Source organism: Eubalaena glacialis, chromosome 1 (assembly GCF_028564815.1).
Source record: "Eubalaena glacialis isolate mEubGla1 chromosome 1, mEubGla1.1.hap2.+ XY, whole genome shotgun sequence".
Lineage (NCBI taxonomy): Eukaryota > Metazoa > Chordata > Mammalia > Artiodactyla > Balaenidae > Eubalaena > Eubalaena glacialis.
This window is the reverse complement of record NC_083716.1, coordinates 201189665-201211382: the sequence shown is the minus strand read 5'-3', so window position 1 is coordinate 201211382 and position 21718 is coordinate 201189665. Positions and strand designations below refer to the sequence as shown.

Sequence of the window (21718 nt, the reverse complement as noted above, 5' to 3'; positions counted from 1 at the left end):
CATTCAGTAGGCGGCTTTTCATTTCCTGATAGTTTCCTTTGCTGTGCAAAATCTTCTTAGTTTGATGTAGCCCCATTTATTTATTTTTGTTTTTGTTTCTCTTGCCTGAGGAGATATAGCAAAAAAATATCGCTAAGATTGATGTCAAAGGGCATACTGCCTGTGTTTTCTTCTGGAAGTTTTATGGTTTCAGATCTTACGTTGATGTCTTAAATCCATTTTGAGTTTATTTTTTTAATATGGCGTGAGAAAGTTGTCCTGTTTGATTCTTTTGCATGTAGCTGTCCAGTTTCCCAATACCATTTATTGAAGAGCCTATCTTTCCCTATTGTATATTTTTGCCTCCTTTGTCATAGATTAATTGACCGTATGAATGTGGTTCCATTTCTGGGTGCTCTATTCTGCTCCATTGATCTGTGTGTCTGTTTTTGATTACTGTGGCTTTATAGTACAGTTTGAAATAAAGGAGTGTGATACGTCTAGCTTTGTTCTCTTTCTCAAGTTTGTTATGGCTTTTCAGGGTCTTTTGTGTTTCCGTACAAATTTTAGTTCTGTTCTAGTTCTGTGAAAAATGCCATTGGTATTTTAATAGGGATTGCACTGAATCTGTAGATTGCCTTGGGTCATATGGCCATCTTAACAGTATTAAGTCTTCTAATCCATGATGTTGGTAGTCAGAGATATTGAATAATATCTTCCAAACTGAGAAGGAACTTTGAGACTGAAAAATGAGGTGAGCAACTTCATAAAGAGCAATTAGGAAATGTATTGTGGGTAACTTACACAGTCAGGAAGGATTGTGTGGACACATGATCCGCATTCACAACTGCACTTAGCACCGCTGAAAGGGGTGCAGGGGAATTTAAAAGGGTCAAAGCTAAAAATAGAATCTGACTACTAGGGAGAAGCATGTCCACACAGATGGGAACAGGGTGTTTTTTTCCTTCCCCTGGGTGTCTCATGACCGTTAACCATCTGCATCAGCAAAAGGCACACTTCTGGTTTTCAGGTATCAGATGAAGGCAAGGGTAAAAGTTGAATGGGAATTCATCTGGCTTGGGCACATTCCTCGTGTGTTAGGCTAAAGCTCAGTCATGCATAAAGGGGAGGGGATAGGACAGTGGGCCTAAGATAGAGCTGACAAAATGGAGTCAGTTTGGTTCAGCTACACATGTGAGCATGGTATATTTTTCCATTTCTTTGTGTTGTCTTCAGTTTCTCTCTTCAGTGTCTTATAGTTTTCCAAGTACAAGTCTTTTACGTTATATTTATTCTTGTATATTTTATTTTTTGTTGCATTGTAAAGGGATTGTTTCCTTAGTTTCTCTTTCTGATAGTTTGTTTTTAGTGTACAGAAACACAGCAGATTTTTGTACATCAATTTTGTATGCTGCAACTTTACCAAATTCATTGATGAGTTTTAGTAATTTTTGGTAGCATCTTTAGGATTTTCTATATATAGTATCATCTCACCTGCAAACAGTGGCAGTTTCACTTCTTCCTTTCCAATTTGGATTTATTTTATTTCTTGTCTGGTTGTTGTGGCTAGGCCTTCCAATACTATGTGGAATAAAAGTGGAGAGGCTGGACAACCTTGTATTTTTCTTAATCTTAGAGGAAGTGCTTTCAGCTTTTCACTGTTGAGTATGTTGTTAGCTGTGGGCTTATCATATATAGCCTTTATTATGTTGAGATATATTCCCTCTACACCAACTTTGTTGAGAGTTTTTATCATAAATAGATGTTGAGTTTTGTCCAAGAATTTCTGCATCTATTGAGATGATCATATGGTTTTTATTCTTCAATTTGTAAATGTGGTATATCGTGTTGGTTGATTTTTGCAAATATTGAACCATCCTTGCATCCCTGGGATAAATCCCACTTGATCATGGTGTGTGATCCTTTTAGTGTAATGTTGAATTTGGTTTGTTAATATTTTGATGAGGATTTTTACATCTATGTTGATCAGTGATATAGGCCTGTATTTTTTCTTTTTGTGGTATCTTTGTCTGGTTTTGGTATCAGGGTGATGGTGGCCTCATAGAATGAGTTTGGGAATGTTCCTTCCTCTGCATTTTTTTGGAATAGTTTGAGAAGGATAGGTGCAAACTCTTCTTTAAATGTTTGGTAGAATTGACCTGTGAAGCAGTCTGGTCCAGGACTTTTGTTTGTTGAGAGTAAGTTTGTTTTATTACTGATTCAGTTTCATTACTGGTAATTGGTCTGTTTCTATTTTCTATTTCTTCCTGATTCAGTCTTGGGAGATTGTACTTTCTAGGAATTTCTCCATTTCCTCTAGATTGTCCGTTTTATTGGCATAAAACTGTTCATAGTAATCTCTTATGATCCTTTGTAGTTCTGTGGTGTAAGTTGTAACTTCTTTTTACAGGAAAAATCTGTAAATATACAAACACATGGATGCTAAATAATACACTACTAAATAACCAAGAGATCACTGAAGAAATGAAAGAGGAAATCAAAAAATACCTAGAAACAAATGACAATGAAAACATGACAACCCAAAACCTATGGGATGCAGCAAAAGCAGTTCTAAGAGAGAAGTTTATAGCAATACAATCCTACCTCAAGAAACTTCTCAAATAAACAACATAACCTTACACCTAAAGCAATTAGAGAAAGAAGAACAAAAAAAACCCCAAAGTTAGAAGAAGGAAAGAAATCATAAAGATTAGATCAGAAATAAATGAAAAAGAAATGAAGAAAATGATAGCAAAGGTCAATGAAACTAAAAGCTGGTTCTTTAGAAGATAAACAAAATTGATAAACCATTAGCCAGAGTCATCAAGAAAAAAAGGGAGAAGACTCAAATCAACAGAATTAGAAATGAAAAAGGAGAAGTAACAACTGACACTGCAGAAATACAAAGAATCATGAGAGATTACTACAAGCAACTATATGCCAATAAAATGGACAACCTGGAAGAAATGGACAAATTCTTAGCAAAGCACAACCTTCTGAGACTGAACCAGGAAGAAATAGAAAATATAAACAGACCAATCACAAGCACTGAAATTGAAAATGTGATTAAAAATCTTCCAACAAACAAAAGTCCAGGACCAGATGGCTTCACAGGTGATTTCTATCAAACATTTAGAGAAGAGATAACACCTATCCTTCTCAAACTCTTCCAAAATATAGCAGAGGGAGGAACACTCCCAAACTCGTTCTATGAGGCCACCATCACCCTGATACCAAAACCAGACAAAGGTGTTACAAGAAAAGAAAACTACAGGCCAATATCACTGATGAACATAGATGCAAAAATCCTCAACAAAATACTAGCAAACAGAATCCAGCAGCACATTAAAAGGATCATACACCATGATCAAGTGGGGTTTATCCCAGGAATGCAAGGATTCTTCAATATACACAAATCAGTCAATGTGATACACCATGTTAACAAACTGAAGGATAAAAACCATATGATCATCTCAATAGATGCAGAAAAAGCTTTCGACAAAATCCAACACCCATTTATGATAAAAACTCTCCAGAAAGTAGGCATAGAGGGAACTTACCTCAACATAATAAAGGCCATATATGACAAACCCACAGACAACATCGTTCTCATTGGTAAAAAACTGAAACTATTTCCACTAAGATCAGGAACAAGACAAGGTTGCCATGCTCACCACTATTATTCAACATAGTTTTGGAAGTTTTAGCCACAGCAGTCAGAGACGAAAAAGAAATAAAAGGAATCCAAATAGGAAAAGAAGAAGTAAAACTGTCACTGTTTGCAGATGACATGATACTATACACAGATAATCCTAAAGATGCTACCAGAAAACTACTAGAGCTAATCAATGAATTTAGTAAAGTTGCAAGATGCAAAATTAATGCACAGAAATCTCTTGCATTCCTATACACTAATGACGAAAAATCTGAAAGAGAAATTAAGGAAACACTCCCATTTACCACTGCAACAAAAAAAATAAAATACCTAGGAATAAACCTACCTAAGGAGACAAAAGACCTGTATGCAGAAAACTATAAGACACTGATGAAAGAAATTAAAGATGATACAAATAGATGGAGAGATATATACCATGTTCTTGGATTGGAAGAATCAACATTGTGAAAATGACTATACTACCCAAAACAATCTACAGATTCAATGCAATCCCTATCAAACTACCAATGGCATTTTTCACAGAACTAGAACAAAAAATTTCACAATTTGTATGGAAACACAAAAGACCCCGAATTGCCAAAGCAATCTTGAGAAAGAAAAACGGAGCTGGAGGAATCAGGCTCCCTCACTTCAGACTGTACTACAAAGCTACAGTAATCAAGACAGTATGGTACTGGCACAAAAACAGAAATATAGATCAATGGAACAGGATAGAAAGCCCAGAGATAAACCCACGCACATACGGTCACCTTATCTTTGACAATGCAGGCAAGAAGATACAATGGAGTAAAGACAGCCTCTTCAGTAAGTGGTGCTGGGAGAACTGCACAGCTACATATAAAAAAATGAAATTAGAACACTCCCTAACACCATACACAACAATAAACTCCAAATGGATTAAAGACCTAAATGTAAGGCCAGACACTCTCAAACTCTTAGAGGAAAACATAAGCAGAACACTCTATGACATAAATCACAGCAAGATCTACCTCCTTTCTGACCCACCTCCTAGAGAAATGGAAATAAAAGCAAAAATAAACAAATGGGACCTAATGAAACCTAAAAGCTTTTGTACAGCAAAGGAAACCATAGACAAGACGAAAAGACAACCTTCAGAATGGGAGAAAATATTTGCAAATGAAGCAACTGACAAAGGATTAATCTCCAAAATATACAAGCAGCTCATGCAGCTCAATATCAAAAAAACAAGCAACCCAATCCAAAAATGGGCAGAAGACCTAAATCGACATTTCTCCCAAGAAGATATACAGATTGCCAACAAACACATGAAAGGATGCTCAACATCACTAATCATTAGAGAAATACAAATCAAAACTACAATGAGGTATCACCTCACACCAGTCAGAACGGCCATCATCAAAAAAATCTACAAACAATAAATGCTGGAGAGGGTATGGAGAAAAGGGAACCCTCTTGCACTGTTGGTGGGAATGTAAAGTGATACAGCCACTATGGAGAACGGTATGGAGGTTCCTTAAAAAACTAAAAATAGAACTACCATACGACCCAGCAATCCCACTACTGGGCATATACCCTGAGAAAACCATAATTCAGAAAGAGTCATGTACCAAAATATTCATTGCAGCTCTGTTTACAATAGCCAGGACATGGAAGCAACCTAGGTGTCCATCATCGGATGAATGGATAAAGAAGACGTGGCACATATATACAATGGAATATTACTCAGCCATATAAAGTAATGAAATTGAGTTATTTGTAGTGAGGTGGATGGACCTAGAGTCTGTCATACAGAGTGAAGTAAGTCAGAAAGAGAAAAACAAATACTGTATGCTAACACATATATATGGAATCTCAAAAAAAAAAAAGGGGGGGGCGGTTCTGAAGAACCTAGGGGCAGGACAGGTATAAAGATGCAGACGTAGAGAATGGACTTGAGGACATGGGGAGGAGGAAGGGTAAATTGAGCCGAAGTGAGAGAGTGGCATGGACATATATACACTACCAATTGTAAAATAGATAGCTAGTGGGAAGCAGCTGCATAGCATAGGGAGATCAGCTCGGTGCTTTGTGACTACCTAGAGGGGTGGGATAGGGAGGGTGGGAGGGAGATGCAAGAGGGAGGGCATATGGGGATATATGTATACGTATAGCTGATTCACTTTGTTATACAGCAGAAACTAACACAACAATGTAAAGCAATTATACTCCAATAAAGATGTTAAAAAAAAATATTGACTGGAATGTATGCTTTGTGTGGGTAGAGAGTACCTCATATAAAAAGTCATCATGTATACAGTAGGAACAAAAGTGGTGTACTGCTCATCTCACAGAGTTGTAAAGAGAACTGAATGAGAGAATTCATGTAAATTTCTTAAAACAATACACAGCACACAATGTAATCAATATATATTCTAATCAATATAAAGATTGGCAAGATAATTTAAATTTTTTGTATTTTGTACTAAGTCTTCAAAATCTAGTACATATTTTACACTGAAACACATCTCACTTCATATGAGACACACTTCAAGTGGTCAGTAGCTACAGGTGGCTAATGGATGCTGTTTTGGACAATGTAGCTTAAAAAAATACAGGGTTAGCAGACGTAAGAAGTAGCCATTCCCTTCAGGAGTAAGGGAGAGTGCTCAGGGAAGAAACTTGGAAGATCCATTTCTTCTCCAAAGCCTGGATTAAGACCCCTTGGAGAGGGAATGGCTGTGGCCCACCTGGATGGCAAAGAAGTTTGCTGAGGTGTTGCAGGCTTAGGCTGGGAGGTGAGAAAACCACCTTGCTTGCGTGCTGAAGAGTTTGAAAGAAAGTCTCCCTCTATGATGTAAGGGAAACTTTCTGGGAAGCTGCCCTTAGGGATGACCATGAAACCTGCGACCCTGCTGGAGGGTGTCTGTCACTGGGTCAGCCACACACCACAGGCTGGGAAGGTGCCCACAGGCAAGGATGCCGACTGCTGGCAGCCACACCATGGAAGCAGCGACAAAAAGCCCTGGAACCAGGAAGAGAGTCCCTTCCTCTCACAGTGTTGTTTTGACACCCTTTATAATATTAATGCTGGCTGGCAAAGGAGAAATGTTATAGAGTCCTGCTCAATCACAAAGGGGGGCAAAAAGGGTAGACTTGGAGCCGAGAGGCAATAAATTGACAATTGGCAAAAAGCACGACTTATAATCTGCTTTATAGATCGAAGTATTATTCTCAACAGTGCTTCCTCTTACCTAGGTGGAATTCCTACCATGGAATCATCCTCTACTCAAAGGAAGTATCAGCACTTTTCCCTAAAAGTTGCTGCTAAAAAGTATATGTTGCTTACAGTAACTTGAGGATGCATTCACCTGAATACATTGTCAGCTTAGGAAGTGGAGCATTCTGGTTGTCAATAGGACAGAAATGGTATTTTAGTGATAGAGAAGGGAGGTGCAGTACAGTAAGCCCTGAACACTAACTAGGTTCAGATTAAATTCCTAGGGGATGATGTAATGGAGAAAAGGCTTTGCACATTTTTAAAGCTTTCTGATGGGTACTGTTGGATACCACTTTCCTTTCTTTCCTTGCTATGAAAAAGCAATTCTAAGACAAACATTGAGAATTTAAAAAGTAGTAGAGGGGCTTCCCTGGTGGCACAGTGGTTAAGAATCCATCTGCCAATGCAGGGGACACGGGTTCAAGCCATGGTCTGGGATGATCCCACATGCCGCGGAGCAACTAAGCCCGTGAGCCACAACTACTGAGCCCACATGCCACAACTACTGAAGCCCGCGCGCCTAGAGCTCGTGCTTCGCAACAAAACAAGCCACCACAGTGAGAAGCCTGCGCACCACAAAGAAGAGTAGCCCCCACTCACCGCAACTAGAGAAAGCCCGTGCACAGAAGCAAAGACCCGATGCAGCCAAAAATAAATAAATAAAATAAATAAAATTTTTAAAAAAAGTAGTAGAGTATGTCTTTAAATATTTTGAATACTAAGTGCTTTACTTTAGATCCTCTGTAAAATTTGGTTGAATGAATCAATTTTAGCATTAACAGAGTAAACTTTTTTTTTTTTTCAAATGCAGGATAAATCATCCAGCAAAGAAAAATCCAAGACACCAGTAAGAATTTTACCACAATTGTCTACGGTAATTTACCTATAGACTCTCATTGGATTTTTGGCCTTTTAAAAATGTTTACTAGTTTCAAACTTGTAAATAAGTAACTGAATTTATGATTTTGAATTTTGTGCTCAATTTGACTATTTTCTGATTGAGAAATTCTGAGGTGCACATAAGAGGAAAAATAACTATCTTAATAAAGTAAGCGTAAGCTGTAATTTCCTAGTAGTGTGTACAGTATGTTTGAATATTCTGGATAAAAGTATTTCCAAGATTGTCTAGCAGAAAATATATCAGTGTTGGAATTAGGAGATGAAGCTTTGGGTTACATCCTTGTCACTAATGGCCCTGCCATCTGAGGGAGTCACTTACCTCTCCGAGCCTCAGTTTCTGAGTTTGAAAGTAAGAAGGGTTGATGATCTCTGAGATGCATATTCTGGCACAGAAATGCTATTCCACAGAAGATTCTTCAGATCTTGCCGTCCTTTTTTTTTTTATTATTATTATTATGACTAAAAATTGTCATCGTCCTGTGGAAGAGGCAGTTAATAGACATTTTCAGTTGACAAGTGCTGGGTAAGATATACTTGACTGTGATAAATTTTACCATTTAGTAGTTATATTGAATTTAATGCCATTGAGTTTTGCTCTTGTAACTGCTGGAAGTTGAGCTTAAGTGGAGGTTCAGTACAAACACTGTTTGGTTTTTTTTAAATTGTGATAAAATATGCATAACATACAATTGATCATTTTAACCATTTAAAATCTATAGTTAATAGACATTAAGTACATCCATATTGTTGTACAGCCATCACCACCATCCATCTTCAGAACTCTTCATCTTTCCAAACTGAAACTCTGTACCCATTAGACACTAATTCCCTGTTTCTGCCTCTTGTCAGTCCATGGCAACAAGCATTCTACTTTCTGTCTCTATGTATTTGACTACTATAAGTACCTCATAAGTGGAATCATACAGTATTTGTCTTTTTATGTCTGGCTTATTTCACTTAGCATAATGTTCTCAAGTTTCATCCAAAGCATTATTTTTTTGAAAGATATTTTAAAAGCTGAGAACAAACTAATTTAAATGGAGGACATGATTTAAAATGGAGGACTTTTTCACTTAGAAAACTTGAGTTAATATTCTTAGATAAAGTAAATGAACATTTCAAAATATACATTTTAATTGAAAATTTTTTTAATGATACCAGATTCTATAGAATTGATCCATAGCACCTTTTCTGTGCTTCTGCAAAATCTATCTTAAATTTTCTAGCTTAAAAGACAAGATTTGAAATGGAATAGACATTTTCTGTTTAAAAATTTGACAAATTCTAAAAGAAAAAAATAAAAATTACCCTTAGTTTGTTGTGTCTTATTAGTATATAGGTTTAGAGATGTAAACTCAATTAAAATTTCCTGATTCAATATTCAGTGGCTGAGTTGAATAATAATCCTTTCCTGTCATTGGCATATAATAGTCTAAAATGCTTTTGTTGGCTGATTTAAACTTGGTTTTATGTTCATATTTGGCCATATCTTACATTTTCTCAGCATTCATTTTCTCAGTTTCATGTGTGTTAAGGGAGATGATATTTTTAAGAGATTTTAAAAAATCCATTGACTAAAGCAAACAAACAATTTTCATTTGAATATTAAGGTTTGTACTTGGATAAAATTTTCCGGCAGTAGTTAAGCCCTAGAGTGATTTTCATTACAGACATTTATGCTTCTGGTGGTGATCCTTGTTGAAATCAAGGGTGACCCAGTGCTGGTGGCTCCCAGCCCCTCTGAGCTGGTGACCTGATTCTCACCCTTTGTGAACACCTTACTCATAGCCCACCCATGAATCTGAAATCCTTTATGGAGCAAGATGAGAGCGGAAGAATGGAAAGGCAGACAGGGGAGGATGGAAAAGCATTGACTTATTAATTGTCTTAGCTTGTTTTCCTGTGAAAGAAGAGCCTGAAAAAAGGGCTTCTGTGCAGGTAGTTTATTTGAAAGTAAGAGTAAAGGACTGGGAAGAGTAAAACTATTCAATAAAAGCCAGTACAAGCATGGGCTATCAAGTTCGCCTGAATGTGAGAGGAAGACACAGATTCAATTATCATTGTTTAAAAATATGTACATTCTACTTTAAAACCCACCCATCTGCGTTTCTTGAAGAGACATAGGTTCTAGCAACAGTGGGTCTGTGTTCTGTTATCGCAGTAACCGGCTCGAGCTAATTAGTTGTTGCCTTTTTAGGAGACGTAGGTTTTCTCCTGTTGGCCACAGTCCCCACCACCCCCTAACATTTCCCAGCACTGAAGCTGAGTGCCAATTAGCTATCATCACTACCTTTCCTCCTTCTTTCATGGTACCTGCCAGAACTGTGTAGGTATAAGAATTTATAACCCCTGCCTTAAACGGTGGAATGAATTTGTGAGTTGCCAGGGTAATCTAGAGCTGCTGAAGCCATGAGAACAGGAAGATCCTTTGGAGCGGGAATGTAGAGGAACTCATTTGCATTGGAGTCCAGCACGGTGTGGCTCTAATTAAGATGGAAGGCTTAAAAAATCACTTGTCAATGTCTGTGGGTGAGTAAACTCTGTGGAATGAACACCTCAGTTAGGTAACAGGTGCCCACATCAAACCAGCAGCAGAGCCTTTGGTAATGTGTCCCGGATGTCACACACCGTGCCATTCACAGGCTTTAGTGAGATTTGCTATTGGGTATTTGTGCCTTCTTTACAGATGTCCTAATTTGTTTGAGAAAACGTCTGTGTTTATACATTCTTATGCATTTCATGAAAAAAGTCTTTTTTTTCTGACCTTGTTTTGTTAATGCTATCTAAATTTCATATTTCAGGTGAGTTCAAAGCCCCAGTGGCAGCAGGCGGCTCCATCATTCCATTTGAGTGTAAAGCGGGGTGAAGGTATTCCAGAGCAGTTTAGTGTTAAAAATCAACAATCATATGGTAAGAACTCTAATATTCTATCTTAGACTTCAAGGACATTTTCTAGAGAAAAAAAATCACACAATATTTAGTTAATTAGAGCAATGAAATTGTAAACTGAAATATTTATGTAAAGTAGAAAAATTTATCCCAAGTGTGTTCCCTAAGAAAATAATTGAATCCAGTTCTTAGTTATTTCAGGCTGTTGTAAATGCTATAAAAGCTGATATTTTAGGAACTGGGATGTTTATAATAAAACTTTGATTTATTGTATTCAGAATTTGCCTCTGTATCAAAGACTAAAGTTTTTTCTAAGGGGGATTTTAATAAGTTATAAACATTACTTCTAAATTATTTATATTAATATTTTTGACTTATCAGATTGATTGTATTGAATATTAACATTTTTTTCATCATGGTTCTTTAAATTTTCTGAAATAGTTTTATATTCTGTTTTTATAATAATTTAAATCTTCATTTTAAGAAGGTTCTATGCAAATATAATTGAAAATCTGAGTTTATTAACATTAATCAAAATATAAAATAAATTAATGAATATTCTTAAAATAAAGGTTTCTATTATGATGACATAAAATGAGAGTTAGTTTAACTTCCTCATAGTGAAAGAAAATATGGTTACTTAAGAACTTAAAGAATGTAGTTTTTTTCTTAAAACATGCTTCAGCATTTTATTCTAACCACTTAAATATTTTAGCTTACTTTTTAGATGACTAATTTATGCCTTTTTTAAAAAAATTCAAGCTGAATACATGGAACGCTCTGGAAAAAAGGGCAAGTTACGCGACCAGATTGATGATAGTCATGCTGGACCGTCTACTTCCAAATCAAAGAGCAAATCTCCACATAAAGAACGAGAAAACTTTAGAAGCACTCTTGTTAATGTCATTATGTAAGTTCTATAAGCTAACCAGTGTTACCCTCGTTAGAGCCCCTGGGGACTTTTTAATCTAAAATTATAAGAATTCTGTGCCTCTCTAAGGATGCCCGAAAGCCTTGTTGGAATGAGGCCAGGGTATAAATAATGAAAGACTGAGCTTAACCCTAAAGGTGTCTCACTTTTTTTTTTTGTCTCACTTTTAAATATCATGAGCTGAAAAAGTATGTTGATGAAAATGATCAATAAAAAAAAAATCTATAATAGGGATAGGAGAGAGTTTTATTCAAGCCAAACTGAGGAGTGTAATCTAGGAGACACAGGTTCAATAAGCACTTGACTTGTGTTCCTCCAGACTACAAAATGGGGGAGGCTTATAAAGACAAAAACTACAAGGTTACAGTTAGTTTCATGAGTTGTTTATCAAGAATTATAATTGGATCTGGCAAGAAGGAAGGATGCTTGTTAAGTAAGGATTGGTTGGGGTCCAAAATGGTTGCATAGTTACAAGGGGTTGTAGCTGGCAGCTGCTAGCAGATACTGTTTTGAGCATGGCTGGTGGTATCCTTGAATTTGATAACAGTTCAGAAAATTTAAGTTCTCAGTGATGCAGGAACATGTCTGAAACCACACCCACAATGGCCACCTGGCTCCATTTTAAATGCCTGAAACACAGTCACTCCATTTAGATTTTTAAATGCAATCTTTTCTTTAATGGTTAAAACAAATGTACAAGGCATGTTTGACGGGCCATAAGACAGGCTGTTCTAGTTAGCATGAAGTTCAAGCCAAATCATGTATAAGCCAGAAAGACTTCCCCATACCTCAATATATGAATATTTCTTCCATCAGGTGTCAATATTAATACTTGGTGTTGGTTGAGAGAGCAGAATGTCTGGGAATTCTGGTTGTAGGCATGCTGCCTGGTAGAAGATTTGGGGCGGTTTCTTTTTTCCCCATCTTGTCTGTTCAGGTGATGTGGTGACTTCCCTGGCATTGTGGGTCTCCTTGTGTATAAAAGGAAGGAACTCGGCTGAAATGATCACAGTGTGATCAGGGCAGGGCTTGCCCAGTCTGAAGTATGGATCTGTTTACGGAGGGCAATGCAGATGCAAGTCACCAGTTCCTCTTTGCCTGTTTTTTCACAGCTTGACGCTAGTTGTTCAGTAGCCCCTTTCTTTCATCATGACTCTCAACGCACACACACTGCCATTGGTGAACAGAATTAGTGACACATTACAGTAAGTCACTCACCCACAGAGCTCCATTTTACTGTCCCCATGTGACACCTTACTGGCTGGATAGGCATCTTGAGGGGAGGGCAGTGGTCACTGTGTGCTGACAAAGGGATGGCAAATATGTGGGCTCCTGTGCAGTTAGATCGTGGGCTTGTGCCTCTGCGAGAGTGGTTTGGAGTTTGCTTTTGCCAGGCACCACTAGACATTACCAGTTTGGCCCACTTACATCACTTTCTTCAGTTAAGCCCTCTCAGAACACACGAACTGTAAAATCAACACTCCAAGCCATGGGTGGATAGGCCTCTGGTTACAAACTCATAGAAGCAATTTTTTCTCCTCCCAATGTCCTGGCCAAGACAAATGATCTTCTTGACACAACTTTCCTGTGCCTGTCATTTTTGGTCCTCCTCTGGTTGAGGATAGAGCCCATCTTGGATTTCAGCTTCATACAGAGGTCTGGGTTTGAATTCTCCATTTAACTCCAGCAGAATCATCTCCTGACCCACATGGGCATTAAAGTCCAAGGCTCCACCCCCCCAAGGGCAGCGGTAGCCTCGGGGGTTGGCTGTTACTCTGCCTTGTCATTCCATCTTTTCCCTCCTGAGTATTTCCTTTTTTTCTTGTGAGCTCAGCTATGCATTCAAAGGAGCTTTGTGGCATATTATCCAGTATTTATAGAATGGTACTGGGAGGTTTTTCAGATTATCTTTGCTGCTGTGTTATAAGAAACAGAAGTCTCTTTTTAATCATTTTATGTCATTTTTAGTTATACCTTTAACAAACACTATATGGATGGACTTATTAAACTTCAGTCTTTGAGTTTCTGGACTTCAGTAGCATGTTTAATCCCATTTGTAGTTATTGGTATTACATATTTCTTATTTTGTATTCCCAGTCTTATGGGGAAAGCGTTCAGTCTTTCACGTTTATGTAGGATGTTAGTTGTAGGTTTTTAAGATACTCTTTATTAGATTAATGAAGTTCCCTTCTTTTCCTAGTTTGTTGAGAGGTTTCGTCATGAGTGGGTGCTGGATTTCTGTCAGATGCTTTTTCGATGTCCATTGAGATGATCATTTGATTTTTGTCCTTTTTAAATATGGCATATTACATTAAATGATCTTCATATGTTAAACCTTGCATTCCTCTCACTTAGTCATTATGTATATGTAATATACATAATTTTATGTATATACTGGATTTGTTAAAATTTTAAGGATTTTCAAATCTACATTAATGAATGATTTGGGACTGTACTTTTCTTGTGATGTCTTTGTCTGGCTTTGGTATCGGGGTACTACTGGCCTCATAAAATGAGTTAAGTGTTTCCACCTCCTCTATTTTCCCAATGAATTTGTGTAGAATTGGTGTTGTTTCTTCCTTACTTGTTTGATAGAATTTATTAGTGAGGCCATCTGGACCTGAACTTTTCATTGTGGAAAGATTATTACTTACTAATTCAATTAGTTTACTAGATATAGATCTCTTCATATTTTCTATTTCTTTTTGAGTCATGTTTGGTACTTTGTTACCTTTTAGGAATATGTTCTTTTCATTTAAGTTGTCTAATTTTTAAAAAATTATTTATTTATTTATTTATTTATTTATGGCTGTGTTGGGTCTTCGTTGCTGTGCACGGGCTTTCTCTAGTTGTGGCAAGTGGGGGCTACTCTTTGTTGCGGTGGCTCCTCTTGTTGCAGAGCATGGGCTCTAGGTGTGCAGGCTTCAGTAGTTGTAGCACGTGGGCTCAGTAGTTGTGGCTCGCGGGCTCTGGAACACAGGCTCAGTAGTTGTGGCCACGGGCTTAGTTGCTCTGCGGCATGTGGGATCTTCCCGGACCAGGGCTCTAACCCGTGTCCCCTGCGTTGGCAGGTGGATTCTTAACCACTGTACCACCAGGGAAGTCCCCTGAGTTGTCTAATTTGCTGGCATAAAGTTGCTCAGATAATTTCCTTGCTGTCAGCCTTCCTATACATTTCCTCCCTTGGTACCTGTTGATTGCAAGACGAGAGCCTTTTCTAGGGATCTCCTAGGCAGATTGGTTTCCTTCCTGCATGAGTTACAGTCTGTGGTGTTCTCAGTTGTTTCATCTGTTCTCTATCTTCTTTTCATGTTCCAAAAATTTGTTGAAGTATCTACTCAGCTGATGACCCTCTAGTTGCTTTACAATCCTGGGTTAAAATTACTACCATTTTCACAGGAAAACTTGAAAAAAAGGATGTTTATGTCACCATCTTGAACCAAAAATCTCTATTGATAAAGAGAAAAAATATCAATGTAGTTCTTTCAGTTTTGAGAAGTAAAGTACAGCATAGTTTCTCTTTAACAGGTAAAGTGTCTCCAGTATTGATTGATTTATTTCTGAATGGAATGTTGCTTTGATGGAAAGAGCATGGCAGTTTAGAAGCACATATGGATGGGCAAATCCTTGTTTTTGTATTTAATTAACAATGTGATGAAGGGGAAGTTACTTAATCTCTCTGACATTGTTTCTTCATCTGTGCAGTGGGGATAATTATGTCACTGTCTCCTGTAACAATAGGTGTGAGGATTAGAGAAAGCTTCTATTATTGTTCCTAGCAGCAGAATCTTTGCCTGTGGCCACAGAACGATAGAATTATAGAGTTTTAGAGCTGAAAGGATCTTCATTCTGACTGCAAGAACTTCTGCAGCCTCTCCTATAGCCCCTAACCTCCTTCCTCTTCACCTCTCCTGACCTTGCTGCATCCTTCTAGGTCCACATTACTCACACAGAGGATGAAGTTTGAGCGTCAGGATTCAGCAAAGTAGATAGGATAGGCATTTCTGCCATTAAAAAACAAAAAAAACAACAACCCATTTATTAAGGTCATATACTTTATAGTGGCAGGATCTGAACCCAGATGTCCTGATTCCTGAAGTACGTTACTGTCATTAGTACCTTTTTACTATACAAACACCAAAATAACGAGATGATTACTTTTGCAGTTAAAATAACCCTTCTCTTTCCAGCCACAGAATACCCTGAAGATCTTCTACCACTCCTCTCATACGCTTATTCCTCAGTTGATAAATGTTTATTGAGCACCTACTATGTACTGAATTAAACTGAGATATTACCTGAGACATTCCTGAGACATTGCCTTGCCTCTCTTCTCTGGTCCATTTAGTTGAAAAAAATAAGTCTAAAGTTCACAAGATAGTGGATTCCTAGATTTGCAAAAAACTAAGTCAGAAGATCCATTCTGGGTACCTACTTTGGTATGATATCTCAGACAGATATTCAATAAACCTCCAGTCTCCACTCACTGGACAGTTAGTGGTAAGAAGTATTTTATTACACAGCATCACTAACCTGTATCCATCCCCGATGAAGTTGGGACCTGGAGCATGATACTTTCAATGATAAAGAGGTTAAAGGTATCACTGAACAACTTATTTTCCTGAAGATGTGAACTTTTCACACATTGGAGCCCCAGAGGAAGTCACAAAATGTGGCTCATATCTGATATAGGTTTTGAATTGAATTATACCTAGAAACATTATAGTATTATATGAACAGTTAGCCAATAATAAAAACATAGGAGCATATGAGCTTCTATGTCACTTGTTGCTAACTTCTAATATGTGTTCCTAGAAATCTGAGAAATGGTCTTTTGAAGAATATATCTGTGTCTTTGGCAAAACTACATTTAGAGTCTTTTCCATCGGTGCTCTTCTAAACATCATATTTATAAATAACCATACATGTTTTAGGAATAATGCAAGAACATTCCTATAAAAGTTCAGAGAAGAGAGATGATTTTGGAGCAATGAGCAAGAATGAATAAAGCCTATCAAAGAGGATGTGGCCTCTGAATTAGATCTTTCAAATCACTTCCAATATAACTGTCTCTCTGAATAAAGAGGAGGTATTCTGGGAGGAATACGGTACCAAATAAATATGTTTACTATTTTAAAAATGTTCCACAATGCCTTTTTTTCTTATTTTATAGAAGACAGTCTGACAGATAAATCTATTGATTTATGTTCTAACTGCCATTTATATACATTTGAATAGTGTGTTTATCATTTTCTTAGGCAACAAGATGCTGTCTTAGACTCAGCTACTCCGGATGAAAGCACATTGCCAAAACTAACCACTTCTGCAATAGAGAAAGACATCTTGGTAACAAGCTATTTCTTTTTTCAGTATAATTGAAAGTAAAGGAAGCACTTGAAGGTGTTTTGTGCCTTTGAGTTTATTCTGTGCTCCTTCCTGTGCAAATACATGGATGTAGGAGTAAAGATGAAGTTCCATAAAATTGCTCTATTGGATTAACGGAGGAAATCATTCTTCCCCTCGTTTCCTAAGACCACAGTCAGAGAATCTCAAGTCTCCCTGCTCCCTATGTTAAAGCTAGCCTCAGTCATGTATAGCTTTTACATGTCTTTATTCTATGAGAAATTATTTTAATTACATAATGTACACTTCACAAAGCATATTAACTTACTTTAGAAAAAAGTAATTCTTCAAGGATTTCAAATATAGAATTTTTTAAAAGTAAATACTGAAGACTTTAACATTGCTAATTTGAAAGTATTTTGATGTTTAAATTTTTTTCTGTTAAGTGACATGTAAAAACTTGCGAAAATATATTGACGTTAAATGTCCATTGTTAGAGAAATAATGTCATGTCTTAAAATGAATTTTTTGTGCTACACGTTTAACAACATCTGTAAAATTATGGCATGGAATATTAATAGGCCAATTGGAAATTTTGTAAATGCTGTTGGATAATATTTCTGACATTAATGAATAGGGAAACTGATTCACTTACAGCTTTTAAGATCTACTTCTGATTATCAATAACACAAGGACAAAAACTAACATACTAAATTTTCACACATTTATAGAACACTAAATTCTACCTCCACATATATGAGTTCTGTTTAGTACATCATATATTTAGTAATGTAACTTCAAGTTTTAGAGTGTAGTTATGAATTAAGAGTTTTAATTTTCATGAAATAAAAGTTTTTTTTTTTAATTTAGGAGAGCTCAAATAATGCCAATATGAATTGCAGAAAATAATTTTTTATGATTTGTAAATACTTTGTTCTACTAAAACTTTAATTTTGCTCAGTGGTTTTATTTTTGATAAATACTTCTTTTATTATAGTATTAAACCCATCTGCATTTCTCCTTATCTTTTCTGTAGAGATATTACTATTATATCCACCATGGAATTGATACGGACCACGTAGCCCCAATGGAAGATTCTTGGCTGGAGCATGTACTGAATTTAGTCCCCCAACATCTGAAAGTCCTCACTAACAGCATACTTGCATTATCTGATGAAATGAGAGAAGATTATCTTCTTAGTGTGAAAAAATCCATAGGTAAATCTGTATTTCTCTTTCTAATTTGAATGCGTCTTATTAAAGATAAATTTTAAAAAATTTAAAGTTAACACCTACCTTTGAAACTATTTATTATACTTATTAGGCTGTTTCTTGTATTGTGGTTACATTGCTTAAGATCTCAGGCAAATTTCATTAATAAAATATAGCAAAAAATTTTAAAAACTGTCTTTCTATTTGTAGGGATATATCCCCTCAACAAAGGACATAACTGAAACAAATTTTAAAATGTTAATTAATTAATATTAATATTACTGATATCATAAACTAGAGTGTGATTAATTACAAAACTACTGCTATGGACCAGGGGTTGGCAAACTACAGCTCATAGGCCCAATCTGGCCAACTGCCTGTTTTTGTGAATAAAGTTTTATTAAACACAGACACACACATTCATTTGCATATTATCTATAGCTGCTTTTGCACCATAAGAGATTGTTGAGTAGTTGTGATAGAGACCTTGTTGCTCACAGAGTTGAAAATACTTGCAGTCTGGCCCTTTACATGAAAGTTTGCTGACTCGTGGTATAGACCAATAGACTCTAAGACTGACATTATCAGAGCCATTTAAAAAGTACTCATTTCCCGACCCATCTGAATTAAAATCTCTGGAGGCAGTCTTTCAAATCTGTGCTTTTAAAAAAGGTTCTCCAATTGGTTGTGGTAGTAAGCCTGGTATAATTGATGCTATGTCAAAGTTGGAGAAATCATACTGCTTTGAAATGGTTGCGGGACCCTTCAGGGAGGAGGGCATTCACTGCATTGAAGACTCCTATTGAGTGTTTTGATAATGTAAAGAGCCATATCCTTGCCCCCAAAGAGTTCATAGTGTAATGAGGGCCATGGACAAATCACTAAATTATAAAGCAAAGTAGCAAGTACAATGAGGAGAGAAATCGAGAACATGGTCTAAGGGAGAAGAGGTCATGCCTGACTTGTTAGGAAGGACTCTGTGGCACCTGAACTGAGTTGTGAAGGATGAACGTATACATACTAGGGAACATGCATGGCCTAGGAAATGGTGGGAATGATGGCAGACAAGAGTGAAAGGCTCTTCCGACCTTGCAAGCGGCTCTGATGTCCAAAGAAGAGGGTGCATTTTGGGAAGGGGATAGAATACTAAGGGCCTTACATGCTTTCTTTTACGCATTTGAAGGTAAAGGAGAGTCACTGAAGGATTTTAGGCAGAGGGATAAAAACATATTTGCATTTTAGAAAGAGGATCTTCAAAGAAAAGCAAGAAAGTTAGAATTAACTGAATTAAAGACTGCAGAGGCGGAAGTAGCTCACTTTACTGATTTCATAACAAGGTAGTTCTATGCTCTTAAGCAGTTTAAAAGAGAACAACAAAGCAATATGTATCTTTCCTCAGTGAAGGGAAACTACTGCTACTCTGTATTGTTGACCTTCAATTCAACAAGAACACTTTTGGTGGAAGAGCTAAAAAGGAAAATGTATCAATAATATTAAGAGCAATGATTTTCGAATGAAAGAACAGGAACATTGTTAAGAAAGGGTATATATATTCTCAAAGACACAGGCATCATAGATTTTCTCATAAAAATTTAAAAATTTTCTTGTGTTTATAAATGCACAAATCGCTCATTATTTGAAAAAACTTAATGTAAACAATTTTAAAGGAATTAGTTTTGCAATTGCTTGGGAAATACTATAATTACTATAAGGTTGTTGATCAGAACTTTTCAATTTTCTTTTAGTTGATTTTGTTTTAAAAGATCCTAGAGAAAAGGAAGATGACAGAAAGGTAGAAGAACTTCCACCCCATCGTGCTGAGTAAGCAATCAGGTTTCACTAAGAATATTGATTTTTTGCAATCATTTCTCTGTATGTGGATATATTTATACACTGGTTATATTTTCTCATATATATGTTTATAATTTGTGTACTGCATATATACAACTGATCATACTATCTTTGTTTATATATTTAAGCCCTAACATGTTATGTTTACAAATTGATGGCTAGATGGGTAGGCAAACACACACTGACAGATGAATGCCTACGTGGTTAAAACACAAGTGCTCTGGTGAAAGACCTTGATACAGATCTTTTTATCTCCACAACTCCAAGCACAGGCTTTAGCTGTAATAGGGACATGAAAGCTTGATGGCAATTTGAATGCCCCAAAACACAGTGGGAATGTTGCAGAAAATATGCAAACACAGAATATATTACATGGATTAAAATATAGAACACATATGGGAAAATCCACTTGCTATATATTTTCCCTAAAATAACATTTCGGAATACATCACTTAAATAGTTTGAAGAATAGAACTTATATGATTAAGTAACCACTTCAGTTTTACTTTGTTTCTTTTGTATCATTTAAAAGTGCCACAAATTGTTTCTCTTAACAACTAAAAAAAAAAAAGTCAATGTATCTTCTATGGAGAACAGCTTTTCTCCCAGGGATAGACAAAAACTATCCTTTGTAATTGTAAAGGTGATATGACCACAAATGAAAAACTGAATTAACTTTACTATATATTAAAACAAGACTAAGTGTCTAAAATCAAGAGAGTAAAAAAAATTTACTGGCATAAAATGTAAATGTTTAAATATACTCTGAAAGATGAAGATGGCACATCCTTAGTATATAAAAGATGATTAGTCAAGTCGGAGGAGTTACAGAATAAATATCTTTAAATAGAATGTTAGTGTTTATGATTTTGTAAGTGACCTTTACACAGTCAGAGGTGAAGTTCAAGAAGATTTCCAGGCTGGAGTATATTCTTAAAATGTTTTAAAAACAATAGGGACATAAAATGTTTAAATGTTTCCTTAAAAAAAATCTTTTAAGATATATATAAAATGTAGCTGGCTACTCTTCCTGTTTTATCACTATTAGTTATTTGTGGACTCCATCACATCAAGCATTTAGAGAAAAACAATTGCCTTATGTGATAAAAATTCAAATCTAATTTTATCTGCGTTAGTTAAAAATTATAATAAACCACAAAGAGTATGACTTTTATATACTTTAAAACATAATTACATGTTTTGTTATTACCATGAGGGATAAATCCTATTTTTAATTCAAATTAAACTCAAACAATTATTACTCAAATAAAATTATTACTCAAAAAGTACTTTGACTATTATGAGACTTTCTGATTTTTAAAGAAGATGACTATTTTCTCTTTGCTTTCAGAATGGAAATTCTTCCAAAACCTTGGAGGAAATCTTTTTTAGCTGCAAGCAGTTATATTAGGGATCACTTGAACGCAATGAACCCTACAATGTTGGCGGTGCTAGATTTGTGGCACAGTACTTTTAAGTAAGTATTTCTGGCCTTACTGAGGTTTTTTTGTTGTTGTTGTTTGTTTTGTTTAAGAGAGATGAAAGTTATTACATCTTAATTATTTCTTTTACTATTTTAACTATAAATTTTAAAAATAATTACAAATCTGACCTAAGTAAGCATGGTTTTAAATAACATAGAAGTGTATAGGGTAAAAGTGAGCGTCGCCATTATATCTTATCCAGTTCTCCCTTCCCCA

The 21718-nt window shown here is 36.1% G+C and overlaps 1 protein-coding gene across 1 annotated transcript in view; it reads left to right on the top strand.

Annotated features, from left to right (window-relative positions):
• Positions 1 to 21718, top strand: part of DNAH7 (dynein axonemal heavy chain 7) — a 246777-nt gene that overhangs the window by 18011 nt on the left and 207048 nt on the right. The window contains exons 3-9 of the mRNA XM_061203571.1: positions 7705 to 7767; positions 10595 to 10703; positions 11445 to 11592; positions 16872 to 16959; positions 17993 to 18173; positions 19913 to 19988; positions 21370 to 21495. Coding sequence (XP_061059554.1) covers positions 7705 to 7767; positions 10595 to 10703; positions 11445 to 11592; positions 16872 to 16959; positions 17993 to 18173; positions 19913 to 19988; positions 21370 to 21495 — 791 coding nt within the window. The remainder of the gene's footprint in view (positions 1 to 7704; positions 7768 to 10594; positions 10704 to 11444; positions 11593 to 16871; positions 16960 to 17992; positions 18174 to 19912; positions 19989 to 21369; positions 21496 to 21718) is intronic.